General features: G+C 35.7%; 3 protein-coding genes across 3 annotated transcripts; 1 reads left to right on the forward strand and 2 right to left on the reverse strand.

The window, feature by feature from the left end:
• The first annotated feature begins 817 nt into the window (after nucleotides 1–817).
• On the forward strand, nucleotides 818–3,781 carry LOC111882041 (uncharacterized). Its single transcript, XM_023878411.3, has 9 exons — nucleotides 818–1,231; nucleotides 1,466–1,653; nucleotides 1,737–1,915; nucleotides 2,004–2,288; nucleotides 2,382–2,440; nucleotides 2,523–2,559; nucleotides 2,638–2,709; nucleotides 2,791–3,115; nucleotides 3,200–3,781. The coding sequence occupies exons 1-9, from the start codon at nucleotides 1,117–1,119 to the stop codon at nucleotides 3,605–3,607; spliced, it is 1,668 nt and encodes a 555-aa protein (XP_023734179.1). The 5' UTR covers nucleotides 818–1,116; the 3' UTR covers nucleotides 3,608–3,781.
• Nucleotides 3,782–6,189: 2,408 nt separating this feature from the next.
• LOC111882046 (uncharacterized) lies at nucleotides 6,190–7,171 on the reverse strand. Its single transcript, XM_023878416.3, has one exon. It carries the CDS (start codon nucleotides 6,940–6,942, stop codon nucleotides 6,436–6,438), a length of 507 nt encoding a protein of 168 aa, XP_023734184.1. The 5' UTR covers nucleotides 6,943–7,171; the 3' UTR covers nucleotides 6,190–6,435.
• Nucleotides 7,172–16,157: 8,986 nt separating this feature from the next.
• LOC111882040 (vacuolar-sorting protein BRO1) lies at nucleotides 16,158–19,805 on the reverse strand. Its single transcript, XM_023878410.3, has 7 exons — nucleotides 18,973–19,805; nucleotides 17,835–18,788; nucleotides 17,661–17,750; nucleotides 17,516–17,584; nucleotides 17,190–17,379; nucleotides 17,005–17,108; nucleotides 16,158–16,931 (listed from the first exon to the last, which is right to left on the reverse strand). The coding sequence occupies exons 1-7, from the start codon at nucleotides 19,648–19,650 to the stop codon at nucleotides 16,356–16,358; spliced, it is 2,661 nt and encodes an 886-aa protein (XP_023734178.1). The 5' UTR covers nucleotides 19,651–19,805; the 3' UTR covers nucleotides 16,158–16,355.
• Nucleotides 19,806–20,354: the final 549 nt, after the last annotated feature.

Below are 20,354 nucleotides of genomic sequence, written 5' to 3' on the forward strand. Positions count from 1 at the left end.
CTCCTCCTTTACGTTATTGGATAGAGCTTTTATGGTGTTGTTAATCGATTCTATTTTAGTTAGCTCAGTTTGGTATCCTCGTGTGTTTGTGGTTGCATGGGTAGGAATTAGAATATGGATTTTTCATAAACGGTGAAAGATCACATTTTGTATTGCTAGTTCTCTCTAATGTCTAGATTATGAATTTTGTATATTTGTATCAATAATTCTTCCCTATTTTTGGATTATCAAGAAATTCATCATGGAATAATCCATGATGAACAATCAAAGCTCTAGGCACCCATAAAATAAGGATTTTGTTTATGTTTAGTTTAAGGCTTGTTAGATTTTTCTTATTTCCAAATAGGTGAAATATGAGTATATATATTTGTGTATCCGAAAACTGGATAAAAATGATGAAAATTATTGATTCTGTAGTTGAAAACTATTTCTGGAAGAATTAATCAGACAACTATAGTTGCGACAACTGTGAGATGTCTTCGAGGACCCAAAATTTATATATATCTGTTCAAGGGGTTGTTGAGACTCTACCCCTTAGACGCAACATAAGCACGCAACCCCCTTGTCTCTACATTTTATTTTATTCAGGATCATGCAACCACTAAAACATGAGGTTTTGCTTTTGGGTTTTTTTTAATCATTTTCTTAAATTTTAAAAAAAAAAAAATCATATTTTAATTGGGATACAAATGAGATTACCTCGTTCTAGTTAATTAGTTATAACCGTTTAATAGAAAACTTAATAAACGGTAAAAATAGGGTTTCCCAGCAACACCTGTATCTCTCTCTCTATCTACCTTCACTGATACTCACCCGCCTTTTCACCTTCACCGCCATTCCTCTCAATCAAACCCCATGTGTCACCCACACCCCACACCCCACCCCTCTCTCTAGATCTCTCTTTGACGTCGACTGTATATATATGTCTGTATAGGTTAGCTTACAAGATTTCAACAGACAGGAACGTGACCCTAGAGTTCCTCATGTGCTGCTAGCTATTTTTCTACTCTGAAATCAATACATACCCAACTGACACTAATTCATGATTCATCACCCTGTCGTGTCCTATATGGAGTGAGATTTTCCTTTGTCGCAATCGTCAACAGGAACTGAAGAATGGAGAAGAATCCCCTTTTCCCATTCTGCTTCTCCATATTCATCACTTTCAGCTTCGTAAGCTGTGCTTCACTTCTTCCTTCAGACCAAAACGATCAAATCAACTCCATCTTAGGTACTACATTTCTGTAATCGATTACTTGATGTTGATGTTTTTGTTTTATCTATACATTTAATTCATCATGGTTACTCAATTAACGACCTTTGCCGACATTTCAAATAGCGTTTAGGTTTTGCTTTTTTCTTCAATCACCATCGATTTGATTAGGATTTCACGTACATCATTCAACGATATATTGAAAGATTAATAGTTTTAATACATTTGGGCAAATACGATTGATAATTGTAGGGGAAAATGGGGAAGATGGCCATTGGAGAAATGGGATCTTGAGTTCATCAGCTCAAGCTCCTGCTCCTTCTAGTGGATCATCTGGTGCACTTGTATTAGCGGGTTCAAGAACAAAAAGACCTGATATTCTTAACCGATTCAGAAAGTATCGTGGTGGATGGGACATTACCAATAAGCATTACTGGGCTGTAAGTTCTCTGACTTTGTAATCAAGAACTATAATCATAATCAAATAAGTTATCTTGATATTGAAATTGTCTACACTCTACAGTCAGTTGGATTTACAGGGTCTGCTGCTTTGATTCTTGGTATGATATGGTTTGTGTTCTTTGGTGTCGCCATGATCACACATCACTTCTGTGGATGGAGAATCGACATCAAAGGCAAAGAATCTAGACTTTCTCAAACACTATGCTTGATTTTGCTCATCATCTTCACATGTGCTGCAGCGTAAGTTTGACTTTTGAACTCAGAGAAAGCATGAATAATATTTTATGATTTCGTTAAATAGATCATGAAATCTTGTTTTCTTGTTCAGAACTGGATGCATTCTTCTTTCAGTTGGGCAAGATGAGTTTCATGGTGAAGCAGTGGACACGTTGAATTATGTTGTGAACCAATCAGATTACACCGTTCAGACACTTGTAAATGTCACTGGGTATTTGTCGCTAGCTAAAACTGTCAATGTGGCACAGTTTTACCTTCCTTCAGATGTGAAAGACAGTATTGACAAACTGAATGTGGACTTGAATTCTGCTTCAGATACATTGGGTAGAAAAACACATCAGAATTCAAGAAAAATAAGAACCGTTTTCGATGCTGTGTATGATCCAAAAATACAACATTTTGAACTTTTTTTTTAGTTCAATCAAGTCCAAGATTCTTAAAAGATGTTTTCTTTTTTTGCTTATTTCAGGCGATCTTCCATGATTACTGTTGCGATTGTTATGCTCATTGTTTCCATTTTAGGCCTTTGTAAGTCTTCATAAGAAGCTCATCTGTTTACTCTCTGTATTTTGCCATAATTTTATATAAATTTTCTTGTTTTTTGTTGCAGTTTTGTCAATTCTTGGTCACAAAAACGCAATCCACTTGTAAGCTCTTCTTTCTTGTTACTTTTTCTGTGGAGGGTATGATCGTAATTTTGTTGATGAATGATCTTCGTGAAACAGATTTATAATTGGTGGATGGTTGCTTGTTGTGGTTGCTTTCATCCTATGTGGAGTTTTCGTAATCCTCAACAAGTAAGATAATTGTTAAACTAACATCTTATGTTATTGTTACATAAAAAAAAAATTGATGAATGAATGATATTATTTTTGAAGTGCAATTTCGGATACATGTATGGCTATGGAAGAATGGGTGGATCATTCAGATGCTGAAACTGCCCTTAGCAACATCCTTCCATGCGTTGACCAAGGAACGACGAACCAAACTTTATATAAAAGCAAACAAGTGATCAACGATCTCGGAAACATCGTCAATGGATTCATAGGTTCATATGCAAACTCATATGGCGTACTTCCGGCGAACTCCAATTACTACAACCAATCGGGCCCATTAATGCCCTACGTTTGCTCTCCATACGACTCACAGCTCCAACAACGAAACTGTTCTTCCCAAGAAGTCTCAATGTCAAATGCGTCTCTGGTACGATTACGCATTACGAATTACGAATTAGAAAATTAGGGATTCGATTAGTTTCAATAATCGATTTTGAATTTTGATCTGTAGGTGTGGTGGAATTACACGTGTACAGTATCGGAATCTGGAATATGCATGAGCACCGGAAGATTGACTCCGGATATGTATCAGCAATTAGTGGGAGCAGTGAACATAAGTTACGCCCTCCAACACTACACGCCGCCGCTGCTCAGCTTCCAAGACTGTAATTTTGTTCGGGAGACATTTACGACGATCACCTCCGAGCACTGTCCGGCGTTAAAGCAGCATCTGCAGACGGTGACTGCAGGTTTAGGGCTTGTTTCTGTAGGGGTGATGCTGAGTCTCGCACTTTGGATAGTATACGCAAACCGCCCCCAAAGGGAGGAAGTGTTTGCTAAGATTACGTCCAAAATTAAAGGCAAATGCAATGGAAAACTTTGTCGTGGTGATGCAAGAAGTCAAATCACAGAAGTTTGATACGTGGGAAGATTATTCATTATTTAGATTAGTTTTGATACCATCGGGGTTTTTGTTGTTGTAATCTAAATCTAATTTCGGCCGAGATGAAGTCGAGCATGATTTGGATTTGGAATATCAATAATTTCTTGACAGGGTCAAAAATAATATTAACATCATATCATGGTTCAATAAGATTAGACCTGCACAAAAGACCGCTTTCGGACCGGACCCAAAAAAAGAACGAGATTGAATCGGTCTAAAATGAGATCGGACCCAAAAAACTCCGGTCCGAAAAAACTGGATCGTTCCAAGACCGGTCCTAAAAAATAACAGACCGGTTCGAGACGAAACAAAAAAAACCGGTAACCAAACTTTATAAATATATAATTTTTGTGTTAATTATACAATTTTTAATCACAAACTATCTAATTTTTTTCATTTTTTCTTTCATTAAATTTAAATTATTATTTTTAATAAATCTTAATTTATCATTTTGATGATAATCTCATATTTGTTAATGGAAAAAATCGAAATCAAAACAAAAGAATCGAAAAAACAAAACCGAACAAAAAAACCCATAGACGCACGGAAAGGCACCGAGAGATGAGATCGAAAAACACTGGTCCGAAAAAAGACCGGAACGAAAAAGACTAATCCGAAAAAGAAAAAAAAAGACCGAACGGGACCGGTCTGCAAAAAGATCAGACTGTTTCGAACGACCCAAGACAAGTTTGACACCGCCAATATGCAGCTCTACAGTAAGATATTTCTTCGGTTCGTTGTGGCCCAAGTATTTTGGAATGATAAACCTGAGTCCCGGCCCACAAATTGAAGAGTCCAATTTTTTTTATAGGTTTTCACTTTTTAGTGGAAACAAAATGGAAGTAGACTATTATATTTAGAGGGTGTTTGACTTAGCTTTTGAGTGATCAAAAGTCCTTTTAGAAAAAGATGTTTGGCAAAAGATGTTTTACAAAAGACTTTTAAAAGCTACTTTTGGATTTTGCAAAGAATGAAAATTAATTTTTTAGAAAAGTCAGGAAAACCTGACTTTTTGTAACTTTTTCAAAAAGATTTTTTTGCCCTCTAAAAAGCTAAGTCAAACACCCCCTTAGTTGGTTTTTCAAAGTGCAATATCTAATTATGAAAAAATTAAAACATATTGTCTTGATAGAAGAAAACAGAAAGAACAAAATAAATAAATGATGATACAATTGATAAATTGATAGAATATCTTAATTGATAACCAAAATCAAAACAAATTTGGATTTAAAAGATCCGTCATTGATAAGAGAAATAAAAATATAATGTTTTAATATGTTAGGTTTTAAAAGTATAATGGAATATGTGGTTAGATTTCGAAGGTATGATGTGCTAATAGGAAAAAAAAGAGATGAAAGGATATTGTTTTAATATGCCAAACATATAATATCAAAATACCATTTGTTAATAAGACAAAAAAAATATATATATAAGTACACTATCTTAATAGAAAAAAATAAAAATACAATGTCATAGTTGGTAACGAGAACTAAACAAGTAGATATATATTTTTGAAATATATTGTCTTAATATGTTAGATCTCAATGTGTAATGTCTTAATAAGTTAAAAGTTCAATGCATTAATAGAAAAAGTTGAAAGTGTAATGTTTTATCCGATAACCAAAATCAAACAAGTTTATATTTTCAAAGTAGACTCTTAATAGGAAAAAAAATACAATTAATGCCATGATTGGTTATGTTTCTCAACTCTAGTTTCTTGATATGAAAATATTTAAAATACAATGTCTTAATACGTTCGACATTCAAAGTATGACATTATAATTTAAACTATATTCTATAATTGGTTAGCTTTGTGAAGTAGAATGTCTTAATATGTTCGATTTTGAAAATATAATGTTATAATTGGTTAAATTTTAAATTTGCAATGTCTTGATTGGAAAAAAAATTAGAAGATACAATGCATTAATAGGAAAATGATTGAAAGAACAATGATATAACTGGTAATCAATATCAAATAGGTTTGGTTTATAAAGTACAAGTCTTGATAGCAAAAAGAAAAACTAGAAGTACAATGTCTTAATATATTGGATTTTGAAATCAAAATGCTATGATTGGTTATATATTAAAACTACAATGTCTTTATAGGAAAATAAATGAATGTAAAATGCTAAAATAAGTAACCAACACCAAGGAATTTTAGATTTCTAGAGTATATTGTTTTAATATGTTAGATATTGAAACTATAATGCTATAAGTGAAATTCTATTATAAATGGTTATATTCAAAGTACAAAGTCTTATTATGAAAAAGATTGAGATACAAGTTCTTAATAGCAAACAAAACTAATAATAAAATACTACACATGGTAACAAAGAACAAACAAGTTTAGATTTTTTAAGTGCAATAACGTATATTTTTTTGAACAAATGAATTAATATTATTACATTCCTAAAAAGCTAGTAAAAGTCTTCATACAAGAATTACATTGAAATTGTAATCGTCGCTGTTAATTCACCATTTTATAACGCAGATTCAAACTATTTGAATCATTTAGCATAAAATTTCAAGATGTATTGAGGTAAAAAAAAAGTAGAATCTATAAATTGAAGATATTCATATGCACATAAAATACCAAGAAAATTTGTCGAACACTCTAACTCATAACACATTAATAGATCAACTTTATATGCAACAATATGCATTTAAATGATATAGCATACTTTTCTTTCTCTAGATTGGTCATAATTTAAACCTATTTTCTAATTTGTTTAAGACTAAAAAGCTAAAAAAAAATATTACTACTTGCAATTTACTATTCTACCCTTGATTACAAACTCGCTCGCTTATCTTGCAAAAACCGGCTCCTCCGTAATTGTATCAAGAAACGGCTTTCTTGATCTACAAACCGCCAGCCGATAACTAAACTCCGGCACCTCCACCACCAATCTCGGCTGTTCCACCACCACCTCCTCCTTCACTCCACCACCAACCGTAGTCATCTCCGGAGATATCCTCCCCGAAATCCGCTTACTCGCACTATTACCCGCCATCCAAAAAGCCGCCATATCCGCCGGAGTAACCATGGAATTCACCCTCCTCATCGGAAACAAGATATAAATATTCCCGGCCTCCAAATCTTCATCAGCGGAAAGCGGCGAAAAACGACGATTGATGTTCAACGACCGGGAGTTGACTAAGAAGAAGTTTGGACACTCAAGCATGATCTCCGCAGCCTTGATCGAGTCACGAAACTGTCGGATCTCGCCGGCCGGAAATATAACTCTTGCTGCCTTGTTGCTTTTCATTATAGGGGAGATCATGAGGCTGCATGCTGATGCGTAGTTTCCCATTTCTTTAGCTTTCTTTTTGGGTGTTGTCGCAAGTTTATGAAAGATCAGTACACAGGATCCGGTGTATTTATGTTGAATGATCAAGTAAGATTCGATGTATTAGTGTTGATGCGATCGATTAGAGATATATAAATATATGTGTATACAGAATTGCGCGTGATGGAGTAACTGCATAGGAAAAGGGAAGGAAGGTGGGGATTGATTATTTGACATGAGGGAGTTTGAGTTATGGTCTACATTTGGTGGTGTGGGGCTAATTCTGGAATAAATTAATTGGTCAAAGTTTAGGGGAAAGTGTGTGTGTGTGTGAATTGTGAAATGGTCAATCACTCGATCTATAATCTTGCTTAAGCGCTTTCGTTCATTTAAGATCTAAGATGTTTTATTTTTCAAATGGATGAAAGAGTTATATTATACAATTTTATAAAATATAAATCGTTACGAATCATTTTTAAAAGAGACCTTATAGAACTGAAAAGTTGGGATGTATCATTAAGAGGGTATGCAATAAATAATTACTAAATATATAATAAAGTTTGTAAGAAAAACATGAAAGTGTCAAGAAGCATTCTATATGAAAATGACGAAATCCTGCCAAAATTGATAAAAAGTCTTTCTTGACTTATGCATAAAAAACTACATTCCACATCCGCATGGACCGAAACAAGTTTCCGAAAACTTGCGAAAAAAAATATAATAAATTATGTCATTTGTTATCTTTTTAAGATTAAAATTATAAGATTGCTCAGTATCGGCATCCGTTACTACGGTACTACATCAGAATGAAGAAAAGAAGATGTCCTCAACGTCGTTGTGTGGATGGTGTTATGAACACGTCGTCATAAAGCCAAAGAAAAAAGAAAAACATAGAAGGAGAGAAACAGATGTTACCAAACGCGTTACAAGTCATTCTCATGGTAACAAGAGATAACATAACGTCGGTCAATGGCAATGTTTATCTCATTACCATGGTGTTATTTACCCTCCAACTCAGCAATAATGGGGCAAAACAGCCTCATACTAAGCAACCTAAAATTACGTCTAAAACGAGTTTTATTATATTAAAAGTAAAATATATTATATTTGTTTTAAATAAAAATAATTTATTCATATAATTTAAATTATATAAATTATGTATTTATTTATTTTTTTATATTTATATTTGGTTATCCAAATAAATATGATTCAAATTAATAAAATGATTTATCTTAAATCATATTAATTGAATCACTAAAACTCTTCGAACTTTCTATTGATTAAGCACCACATTAGTCAAGTAACTGAGTTTAAATCTTTAGCCCTTCAACCTTCAAAATAGAGTATGCTTTATTCTCCCTAATATTTTAAATTTTGATGTAATTTATATAAATGTACTTTCTTATGTTTTAACATTGATCAAATAAGTTATTTATAAACTAAATTAATCATAACAATATTTAAAAAATAATACATAATCAAAAATTTAATTTATTTTTATTCACATGTAACCCTAAAGGCAGATAGTATTGAGATGATACAATTATAAAATTTATTTATTTAAATTAGTTAACCATAAGCTTAGGTACTAACCTATAAACTTATATCCTTTTAACTTAGTAAATATATCCGGTTCGGTTTTCGCTTGGTAAATATATCATCCCCATAACATTTATTTCCTCCATTATCATTTAACTATCTTTGATTTCTTTCCTCCATTATCGTTTATTATCTCACCCCATTAAAATTTACTGTTTTCCACCATCACGAAGGTCGAAGATAATCAATATTTTTGGATCCTCATTAAAATTTGTAACATCCCAAGTTCAGGAGTGCAAGTTCAGGGTTTAAAGTGTAAATGTGAAAGGGCAACTCGGCGAGTCCATGGGTGGATTCGGCGAGTAGGGTCGCGATTCTGGTCGCGTGTTTAGTGGCCAACTCGGCGAGTCGGTGGCTGGACTCGGCGAGTTGGTGCTGAGTGGAGAAAACCCTAATTCGGGGGTTGAGCCCTATATAAAGAACATGATGTCCTTTCCCCCAGCCTCTTTACCTTCCCCTTGAGTTCCAGAAGCCCTAGATTCGTGTGAGCTTTCCTTGTGAGAGATTGGAGCCTTTGTGGAAGGAATCTTGGGGAGAAATCGAAGAGCAAGAAGGTTAGAGCAAGGGGCTTTGCAGAGATTTAGCTTATTCTTCGGTTGGAGCTTTCATTTGAGGTAATAATCTGCTGATTGAGCTTTTGTGCATCTAGATCTCTCATTTGTGGGGTTTTTGGGGCATAAATGAGGTCCATATTAAGTTTGGTGTAAGATCTGAGGTTTACCTCAGATCTAGGTTGTTATTAATCTAGAAAGCCATAAAGTCTATGCACAAGAGTTGTGGGTGAAGTCCTTTTGTCCCAAACCCTAGCCCTTGAGTGTAAAATGCTTAGATCTACTTGGATTCACGTAAAGTTTGCCACTTTGCGTGATGGATAGGTTGTAGAAGGGTAGATCTATGGTTTGGTTCATCTGCATGGCCTGGAAAGCTTCTGTATGGACTAAGATCTAAGGGTACTCGGCGAGTCACAAAGGTGTACTCGGCGAGTTGCTTGAATATGGGCAGGAACTCGGCGAGTTGGAAGAACAACTCGGCGAGTTGGTTGAAGATAGCCTTGGACTCGGCGAGTCTGTTCTTGGACTCGGAGAGTCTGGTCGTGAGGTCCTAACCTTCTTCTGGTTGAGCCATGAATCGGCGAGTCTAGGGAGGACTCGGTGAGTTGAGTGCGAGGAGACTGAGAGTTGTGTGACTCAGCGAGTCTCGGGGTGACTCGGTGAGTTGAGTCGCGGATTGGGAAAGTTCTGAGCATGGGGACTCGACGAGTCATCGGGTTGACTCGGCGAGTAGAGTCAGTCAGGAGGTTGACTTTGACTTTGACCAAGGGTTGACCAGTTGACTTCCAGGGTCATTTTGGTAATTGTTGCCATTTGTTTTGAGTTCAATGTTGGTGTTGGCTAGTGGTGGAGATCGTATCAGTGGTCGGAGCATCTTGGTCTTATCTTTCAGTCGGCAGTTGCGAGGTGAGTTATCCTCACTATATCAACAGGGTCTAAGGCACCAAGACCGGCCCTTTATCGGATTATGATCCGGGTAGCGTTGTTATGTTATTGCTTTGCTATGTTTGCATCCTGGTAGTTAGGATGGTATTATGTTAGAGACCTGGTTAAGGTCGGTATCCTGGTATATAGGATGATGCTATGTTAGTGACCGGTTAGGTCGGTATCCTGGTTAGGATGATGTTATGTTATGTGATCTGCTAGATCGGCTTGATTGAATGTGAATTGTTATATGATTGAATGTTTATGTGCACATGGTTGTTGACTGGGGTTGGGTTGAGGCGGGTCCTGCTTTGTGCTGTAGACCAATATACCCAAGGTGGACCGGTTGTCCCGAAGACCCAGCGAGCGGTCCGGATAGGCTGTAGGCCCAAGAGGGCGGACCAGACATGCCGAGGCTCGGAGAGTGGACCAGGCCGACTGAAGGCCCAGTGCGGGCGGACCAGTCATACTGTAGACTCAGAGAGTGGACCAATGGATTGAAGGCCCAGTGCGGGCGGACCAATCACACTGTAGACTCGATATGTATGGCTAGACTCGGAGGGTGGACCAGGTGGACTGAAGGTCGGTGCGGCGGACCAGTCACACAGTAAACCCGAAGTGCATGGCTGTTCTGTGTTCTGTTATGATATGGCATGTTGTGCGTGTATGGTATATGTGGTTGGTATTTTGGGGGTATCTCACTAAGCTTTCGGGCTTACAGTTGTGGTTTAATGTTTTTCAGGTTCTTCAGGAGACCGTGGCAAGGCAAAGGCGTGATCGTACCGCTCCTCATGATTTTGTTTTATAATGTGGTTCTGGGAAGACTCTGATAATAATTGTATTGAAAACCTCTTTGTAATAACTTTATGAAACTGGGTTGTTTTCGAAAAGTTTAAATTGATTGAAAATTTTAGAGCGTTACAAAATTATTGCTCCAATCCTAAATTTGTAGCTTCAAATGTTAATCCTAAATCTCCTAATCACAATTTTTTTAACTAATAAAACAATATAGTTTTATAAGATTCAGTACCTAAACAATTGTTTGTATCATCACAGTAGCCATTGAAATGATGTGGTTTTAACATGTGTTTAACTTATCATATATCTAAAATAATTACAATGTTTTATGTTAATATAGTATAAAAATTATTATTTCATAGTTAATTATTAGAACGAAATAATAATCTTTAATAGTATATATTTGTTAGTATTTTAATTATATGGTTGTATCTATGCATCGTGAGTATATAACAAATTATGCAAATAGTGTTTGGAATTCATTAAAACCCCACGAACTAATGTTATATTAATAAAGTATACATGCAGTGATACAGATACAGTGTATGAACAGGCGAGGAGACAACAAAAAGTGGGCTGTGTGCATTAACATATAGTGCTTCAAGTATCACTTCATTGCCGGCATTGCACGATGCTTGTTTCCTGCTAGAGAAGACAAAAAGAGAGAGTTGCAACTTGCATACCCATATTTACTAATCTGTATAGACAATATCATTACAAAACTTTCCTTATATATTATGCATCCATCATCATTAGTTCATTACAAAACTATTTAACTTCTAGTTTAGTTTATTAAAAAAAACTACAAAATCGAATTTGAGGAGATGAGCTATATATATAGTAAACAGGTAAGGGAAGGAGTTTTTCAATCACCATGCATATTTGTAATTTCGTTGCAAACTAATTAACTAATGCATTTATACAATATTACAAAATAAAAACAAGTTGTTTGAAAGAAGAATTATAATTTCTAAATATTATAGTATGATGTAATTTGCTACAACACAACCATTAAATTTTGAGCAAATTAATTTGTTTATTCTTGCATGTATTTTAGTTCGTGATTTTTACATTTATCATTTATAATGGAGGTTTATATGAAAATTCCAATATAATGATTAAAGTAAAGTTTTCAAAATTTTAAAAGGATATATTGTGCCGTTTAGAGTTTAAATGTTTAATACACTCTTGACTTGGTAGCATGGCCCGTTTCACACATACAAGACGTGTAGAAGATACGGAAAGACCGACTCATCAAGGAAAGCGATTTGAATATCACTAGCTACTATTTATTTGTTTTTACTAAAAAAATATTGTTTTACTTGTTTATTGGAACGTATTTTTTTTTTAAAAATATATGTTTTTTCAAGTACAGTAATATTGCGACCTTAATACCTCAAAAATGATGACGTGACATCGATTTTATTTGGTTTTTTCAATGATTACAGTAATATAACTTTTTTTTTTATCTTCATTCATTTTAATTATACATACTTTTTTTTATGCAGGTTGCTATCTTTAGCATTTGGTAGCAACAAGACAATGCTGAGTGGGATTTTTCATTTTAGAAAAGTAGGTGTAAATGTGAACGGCGTTTCTTCTAGAGTGTATGGTCTTTGACTATACTTGTCAAAGTAAAGTAGTAAAGTAGTCACCCAAAGTGATGTCTAATAACCAGTAACAAATGTAGAATTTTGATCGATATGTTTGATTATAACATTTATAAATTAATATATAATGATAGTAACTTTATAGAATTAGTAAGTCGTTGTGAAATTATATATTTTTATTAGTATACAAAACATATTCTGGTAAAATATAAATCGGTCTATGATATCAATAATTTGAGTCTTTTCAAGCAGTTTAAGATGATGTTTTACTTTTTTGCCCATTTTAAGTTTAAGGCTTTAAAAAGTTAATGGGCTCACCTACCATTTTCCTCAACTAACAAGGTCAAATTTTTAATTATTTTATACGTAAGTAGTTATATCTCAGTTGATGAAGAAAAAGTAGTGATTTGGAATAGTAATTAAACAAAAATGTTGTTTCTTTCTTGGACTAAATGAACAGTTTAAATGATGAAAGCAAATGACCATTTTACTGTTATGTTTAAAATGGATCCCAAGTGAAAAATGATTGTTTGTTCTTTCTTATCGAAAAAAAGTCTACTAATTATAGTAGAGCGCTTTCAATATTTTCCTATAATTAGGCCATCATACTTTAAATATTTTACTCAAATGATTTTATTTGGATAAAATTGCTAAATTTGGGAATATTTTTGGAAGTACTAAGTGGTAACAGGAAAATCAAAAGTAGGATGCTATACTATAGTACACAAACTACATTTTTATTTCTTGCATTGAATTTACTCTAAGGAAAAAACAAACCCAATTGTAAAATATGGAAGATAAATGGACGAATTGGCGCCTTTATTAGAAGTTTAAAACATGATTTCTGTGTTCTGTATTCATAATTATATGGAAAAAAAACAAATATAGTTACAGGATCCTCGGGAAAAGAATTGAACATGTTCTTGGTAGAACATTAGTAATTTAGTGTAGTAGATTCAGTAAACGAATTCAGAAGTACCCTTTGAGTTTGGATCTTCATTAATCTCCTTTGCTTCACCAACTCCTTGGCTCTTTTTATACGCTCAAATCACACAAAGGAATTAGGGAAAAAGAAACGTGAGTCGCTTTTGTGTGGTTTGATGCAAAAACAGCAACACATTTTCATTCATTTGTTTATTGTAGCATACTTCAATTTTACAATTTAAAGTATAGTGACCTAATATTGAAATAAATAAAAGTATAATGTATGTTATGTAGGTTAGGTAGAAGAGCATTCTAATCTTACTCAAAAGTCAAAAGGTCATCCAATATGTATGAGCAATTATCCTTCAAGAAGTACAACTAGCATAGATGTGCAAACTTGTATTCGATAACAAAAGAGTTAATCTAATTGATATACAAACCTATCATCAAGCCTCACTCAGCCATCAGAAACAAATAATAATGTATGTTAATGTTACCATAACATCTTTTGAAATGCATGTATGTTTCATTTTAACCTTCAAACCCACCTTCTTCTTCTTCTTCTTCTGGTGGCCACCACCTGGGACGAGGTAAACTCAAGCCCCTCCGCATTGCAGTCTCCAGAAGGTCATCATCCCCATCCGCCTCAACACCACATTTTCCCTGCTGCCCCACCAGTATCTTCCAAGCACGATTCAGAATATCTGTAAATACGTCTTCATGCTTTTCTATATTATTTTTCTCTTTCCCTTTCATTGAAAATGGCAATTGTCGTTTTCCATTGCAATCCAAGTTTAAGCTCGTTTTGCCTTCTGTCACGACTTCTTCTTGTTCTTCTCTCACGGGCATTTCTACAAACACTTTAGGTACAGTCTCCTTCAGCATCTTAAGAGCTTCTGCAACACAACCTTCAGCATTAGTTTCCCCAACGGCATATTCCGTTCCAATCTCTTCAGTATTAGTATTGTGCCCATCAACCATCACTGTATCGTTATCTTCGACTTCGAGAGCCCTAACCCTAACCCTATGCCTATTTTCCAAAAACTCTAGATTATCCGAGTCGGTGGTTAAATCAACCATCCGCTCACAACTATCATCCAACATCATCGTCTCGCTGTTTCCAACTCCACCGCTTCCAGTTTCCAGGTCAACAACTGCAGTCACCTGACCGTCGTTGCTGGAGTTCTGAGATGAAAAGTGGTGTTCTGGAGGAGTTTGGTAATCATCAGAGCTTTCCGGCATAGATACGATTATTATTCCAGTGGCCTGTTCCGACGCCTCGTCCGGTGATGAAGACAACTGCACGTCGCCTGAAAACACCTCTGATTCGCGTGAGAAATGGCAAGACTGTAACTCCTCCTCCTGAGAGCCCGTGCTAGGTATGATGAGCGCAGCAAGGTCCGCGTCGCCGGCGTTCCCCATTGCCAATTAGCTTCCTTCCTATATGCTTAATGCTTTGGGTGGCCGTGGGTGAGAAACTACAAACAATTTCGTTCTTTGTTTTCAATATTGCAATTCCCGTGATTCTCTCTGCTTTTCCCGCCATCAGAGGTTATAAAACTAAATATTTTCGTCTTAGGCCCCTGTATTTCTGAAACATTTCACATCCATGGTTAACTATTAATGTTTTATTCACTTTAGTCATTTGGTGCATTTACTTAGCAAATCGGCTTTATGATTAGATAAATGTGATTGTACGATTATTTATATTTAATTGAAAAAGGTGAAAACCACCAATGATTGGACATAAAAATATGCACAGTATATTTACACACACATGTCCTATCATTAAGAGTTTTTTAACAACACTCGTTATAGAAATAGAATGTTGTTGCAACATATCACAATTTGTTATGTTATAATACATTGGATAGTATGTAACTATATGTTATCACTAATTCTTGAAGTTTTTAAACTTATGAATGGTCAATTGATGGATGAAGATGTATTTTTCATATGTTAAACTTATAATTTATCATTTTTGTAAGATCTTAGGATCCCGCTCTAATGATCACGATCCTCTACATCCGAAAACAATCATATATAGAATGAAAAGACCTCAAAGCCCTTTTAAAATCAATATCATTCTATCAGTATGAAGTACCGAATACAATCTAATTGTGTTCACATTCAGCTCGTTTACCACATGTAATGAAAACAAAACATGACATCTAGCAGGAAAAAAAAACTTCGATATATCAACAATCAAAAAACCATGACTACCGTGTATGTGGTTTGATGCAATATGGCATGTTCTGTTTTCAAGCTCAATTGACAAATATTGAGGGGGTGTTTGGCTTAGCTTTTCACAGCAAAAGTCCTTTTTGGAAAAGAAAAAAAAGCAAAAGATGTTTGTCAAACTAGTTTTAAAAGTCACTTTTGAAGTTTTTACATAAGGAAAAAGAGTTTTTTGGAAAAATCAGGAAATCCCGACTTTTTGTAACTTTTCCAAAAAGGACTTTTGAGGTTTGAAAAGCTAAGCCAAACACCCCCTGAGGCTGGATTTAAGTGAAAGGTAAAAAAATTGAAGTCTATAAGTTAGATTATTAAACTAAAGCGTGGATTAATTTTCTAGAATTTACACTTTTAAGATTATGTCATTAGAATTTACACTTTTAGACACTGCAGACCAAATTAGAAAAATGGGATCAGATCCTTATACAATCTTAAGATGATCCTACAAATCTTAAATGCTAGGCAACCCTAAATAGTATAATAACATCAATCAAAAGGAGACTTCTTATCACAAGATTATAAGCAAAATGGCAACACTGAAACACAACATAACTTAATGACAATAGCATTGGAAAATCAGATCATTAACATATAAAACTAAGCACAACAATAGCATTTAATTCATGATGCCTATAAATTTTGTACACACCAACTCAATTGTCTACTTAGTATGCAACTTCTTTACATATAAATTTGTAAAGCAACTGCAATATGAGGCTATGTAAATCGAGTCAACCAATATTATTAAACAAATACCACAAAAACCATTCACAATAAAAAAAAACAAAAAACAAAATCATTGTTTATAGTAGCCACTTTGATTAGGAGGGTAAGGATTGGAAACCGTATAAGGTGGCCTTGGAAACGACCCCGGTTGCTGTTGGGTCTGCTGTGCATTATTGTAATACGGGCCCCGCCAACCAGGGTAAGCAGGTTGACCATATTCGTAGCCGCCAGCTGGCGGCTGTTGGCCGCCCTGCTGCTGAGGTGGCGGATACGGCGATCCACCATGGTAAGGCGGTGGCGGCTGCTGTTGCGGAACACCATAGGGAGGCTGTTGTTGCGGAGGTGGAGGGTGGTGCTGAGCCTGAGCATATACTGATGGTGGTGGTTGTGGCGGTTGCTGCTGGTGGTGGTGGTAATAAGGTGGCCGAGGGGCGGATTCCGGCTGGGACGACGGCCTTTGTGGTGGTGCAGCCGAAGGGTAATTGTAATTATTATTGTTATTGTTATTATTATTACCTGAATTTTTTCCATCTTGAAAACTGAGACCTGACATTTGTCTTTGTACATCTTCCATCATTTCCCTGCATTGAATGCTTCGTGTCATCACAAAGTCACTGCACTGCTGTTTTACACTTGTGATTGCATCCTGTTTCAAAAATTAATACTATTATTATTCATGTCCAGAAAATGATTTTTGTAAATAAATAATAAATTCAAACCTGAAGGGTAACATAAAACTTTAGCCCTTCATTAATATTCTCTTTGATTTCTCGATACTTGGCTACCGCAGCTTCAATATGCTTATAGCATTTCTCACAAGCAGCTGTAAAACATAAAACATAATATTATTTTTATTAATAATAAATCCATGAATTATTATTATATAAAACAAATAATAGATTACCTTTGTAATCCTCGATATTGAAGGTGCCTGCAAATTGACGATTTTGACCCTGAATGTGTATCAGTAACTGTTCCTGAGCTTGAAGGTTTTGAGATATTTCTTCACATATCTGATTGTATTTTGCTATCTCCTTTCTAAAAAGATCTTCATATGAACCCGTGGATGTCATCAACTTAGGGAGTATATCATCCTATATCCAATTCATACAAAATTCCAAAAATAAAACATTATATACACTAACTCCAGTAAAGATTAAAAATATATATATATATATATATATATATATATATATATATATATATATATATATATATTATCAAACACACCTTTCTCTTCATATCTTTCAACATGTCTTCCAAACCTGCCCTTTGAGCACCTAGTGTCTCCAATTGCCTCTGCAAAACAAAAACTATATAAATAAAAAAAATAAAAAACAATGGTAAGTATAACTAATGATATAAGTAGTATTACCAAGCTCTGTTTCAGGGTCCCCACTACAGCATCTTCATTGGCATCCAATGACATGATTGGTTTAGCCAAAGTTGGAAGGGCTGATTCAATCTAGCAAATAAACAAAATAAGTATCAATATAACCAAATTTTAAAAAAAATTAAAATTAAAAATTAAAATTTCAAGAAAACATACTGGACGACGATCTAGAATAGACATGAGAGCCATATTCTCTCTGACTGAGCGTTCAATTTTAACATCACTTTCTGCAGCCTGCTTTAGATTTCCTGCAAATCTATTCAAGCGATCCTGTAAGTTTTTGGTCAAAGTAGCAGATTGAGGCCTAGTCCACCGTGTCCCAAATTGGGTTCTAAACTGTCCATCTTCTACTGCTTCTTTTTGAAGAAGCTCCTCTGTTTGCACAAGTAACTCATGATTAACCCTTTTCAAATCACGAAGCTGTTGAAGCTCTCCTTCTAAGCCAGCTGGACCTCCACTGATTTGAACTGCTTCAACATCTTCCCAAAGAGCAGTTGGTAAAACAGAGTGTCCTTCCAATGCAAGAATCGAATCAGGCAAATTCATTTCTTTCAGACTCACACGTGCAAGCTCACTCCCTTGTTGTAACTTCTCAGCTTGAGTTCTAATGATGTCATCCACCATTTCTGTATACCTTGAAAGAGCCTTTGCACTGCTGTCTGGGACAAGACTTGCAAACATCTTGTCCTTACTGGCGTCCAACACCTCGTTCATGTTTAAAGGTTTCACCATTGCGAATGCAGGGAGAGGTTGTAAAGAACTGGCTTGTGGGACCCGCATTAGGTAGACTCTGTCGTTTTCTTTCATGGCTCTTTCTAGGTTACGATTCAGATTGGTTTCTAACTTGTTGATTGCATCGAGTATTTGTTGTGCTGCACCCTTTGGAGATGATTTTTTGGCATCTGTTAAAGCACCTATGCCACTTTTTATACGGGCGATTTCTTCTGCAATTTCTTCTTTTTCATGGAGCTCTAAACTGTATCTGTAACAAGCTTCTGCATAAAACAATGCTGCCTTGAGCTGAACATGGGACAGCCATGTCTTGTCGAAATGTTGAGTAAGAGGTGCAACATTAAGTGCAGCTAGGGCTTCTTCATAATAGAGACCCACCTATATTTGAACAAATTTTGCACTGTTATAAAATGGATTTAAGCTTCTAAGGTTCATAAGGGTTGTGTCAGCCATTTGCATAATGCAACTACTTAATTCTGACGCAGTAGCTTATATTGCACAAGATCAACACACCTATATAGAATTTAAACATGAAATTGAACGAAAAATGATCAACACCTACCTGTCTGGAAATCTTGGAACAAACCCCAGGAGTGCTCCCTTTAGCAATGGTATTCTCAAACACACACTCCTGCGCTTGAGCCAGCATCAACCTCTCCAACATCCCTGCACACTCCACTGAAACATCCACAGTCGTCGAGCTCCCAATAGACGCCTTCGTAGCAGCATTATCCCTCAAAAACGCAAAAGCACCCGCCGCAGCAATAAACGAGTGTGAAGCCTGCCGTCTCCCTTCCACCGTCGACCTATCAAAAGTCAGCCCAATCTGACTATGCACCGCACCCAAATTAAACAGAATCGCTGCCTTCTCCAAATGAATGTTCTGTTGCGACGCCTTGTTCTTGTTCTTGAAAGCGTCGTGCCATGTGAACGTCACCGAGTTGACATGGTCCTTGTCGGGGGAGATCGGAAACCTCGATTCGACGGCGGTTAGGGCTTTAAAGTAGTTCTGAAGAAGATCGCGGCGGGCGGGGAGGGAGTCAGCAGCTGAGGAACGCTCGATGTTGTTGCGCATCTCCTTTAGGGTTTCAAGATCGTCTTCGAGGTTTTGAGCCTCGCGCTCGGAGTAATTGAAGACTATGTAGTTGCGGAGAGGACGATAAAGATCGACCGCGACGGTTTTCTTCTCGTAGATTGCGAGCATGATGTTTGTCGCCGATGACGACGCCGGAGCAGCCATAATCGATAACGGATCGGATGATAACGCTGATTGCCAGGTCAATTGGATGCTTGATTTCACACAGATAATACTGCACTGTGTGGGTTCTGAATTCTGATCGAGTCGTCTTCGATTTTTCTTAGTTGGAAAGGAAACTCTAGACTCTAGACGCGGTTTAATTAATGTTTTACAATTTACGAAACGACTAAAATAAGTAAATAACCTTTTTACACTTACACCCGGTTCTCAACTCCCATGAAAGAAATAAAATGAAATGGATGGAATTGAAAAAAAAAAAAAAAAAAATTGGTGCTCCTCAGTTTTATTAAAAGAATGAAATGGAAAGAAATGAAATGATCATTTTTTTTCTAATTTTTTGATTCGGGATGTTTTAGAAAAAAAAAAAAAGAACAAAATGATTCATTTTCCTTCCGCTTTTCTTTGACTCAGAAACACAAAAGAAAATTTTATTTTTCTTTTCTTTCTCTTTTTTTCTCTCGTCACTTTTTTTTCTCTTCTCTTCGTTTCTTTTGTTAAACTCGGGACCTAGGCGTTAGGCTGCGTTTGAAAAGTTAGCTGATAGATAAAAAATCAGGGCCAGCCTTATTCATACTAAAACAAAGGTAGGGCTTAGGGCCCCCACATCTAGAGGGCCCCACAAACCAATGAGTCCATGTTAGTATATCCCTAAGGCGCTAAACGGCTGGAAAAAAAACGACGCTTCT

Source organism: Lactuca sativa, chromosome 4, assembly GCF_002870075.4.
Source record: "Lactuca sativa cultivar Salinas chromosome 4, Lsat_Salinas_v11, whole genome shotgun sequence".
NCBI lineage: Eukaryota > Viridiplantae > Streptophyta > Magnoliopsida > Asterales > Asteraceae > Lactuca > Lactuca sativa.

Bases quoted from the DNA above. Each gene is read 5' to 3' on its own strand.
- LOC111882041 (XM_023878411.3), top strand. From the start codon at position 1,117: ATGGAGAAGAATCCCCTTTTCCCATTCTGCTTCTCCATATTCATCACT. The intron at 1,654-1,736 runs GTAAGTTCTCTG...TACACTCTACAG, and splicing joins CCAATAAGCATTACTGGGCT to TCAGTTGGATTTACAGGGTC. The intron at 2,441-2,522 runs GTAAGTCTTCAT...TTTTTGTTGCAG, and splicing joins TGTTTCCATTTTAGGCCTTT to TTTTGTCAATTCTTGGTCAC.
- LOC111882046 (XM_023878416.3), bottom strand. From the start codon at position 6,942: ATGGGAAACTACGCATCAGCATGCAGCCTCATGATCTCCCCTATAATG.
- LOC111882040 (XM_023878410.3), bottom strand. From the start codon at position 19,650: ATGGCTGCTCCGGCGTCGTCATCGGCGACAAACATCATGCTCGCAATC. The intron at 18,789-18,972 runs GTAGGTGTTGAT...GTTCAAATATAG, and splicing joins GTTCCAAGATTTCCAGACAG to GTGGGTCTCTATTATGAAGA. The intron at 17,380-17,515 runs GTGTGTTTGATA...AATTGGATATAG, and splicing joins TGAAAGATATGAAGAGAAAG to GATGATATACTCCCTAAGTT.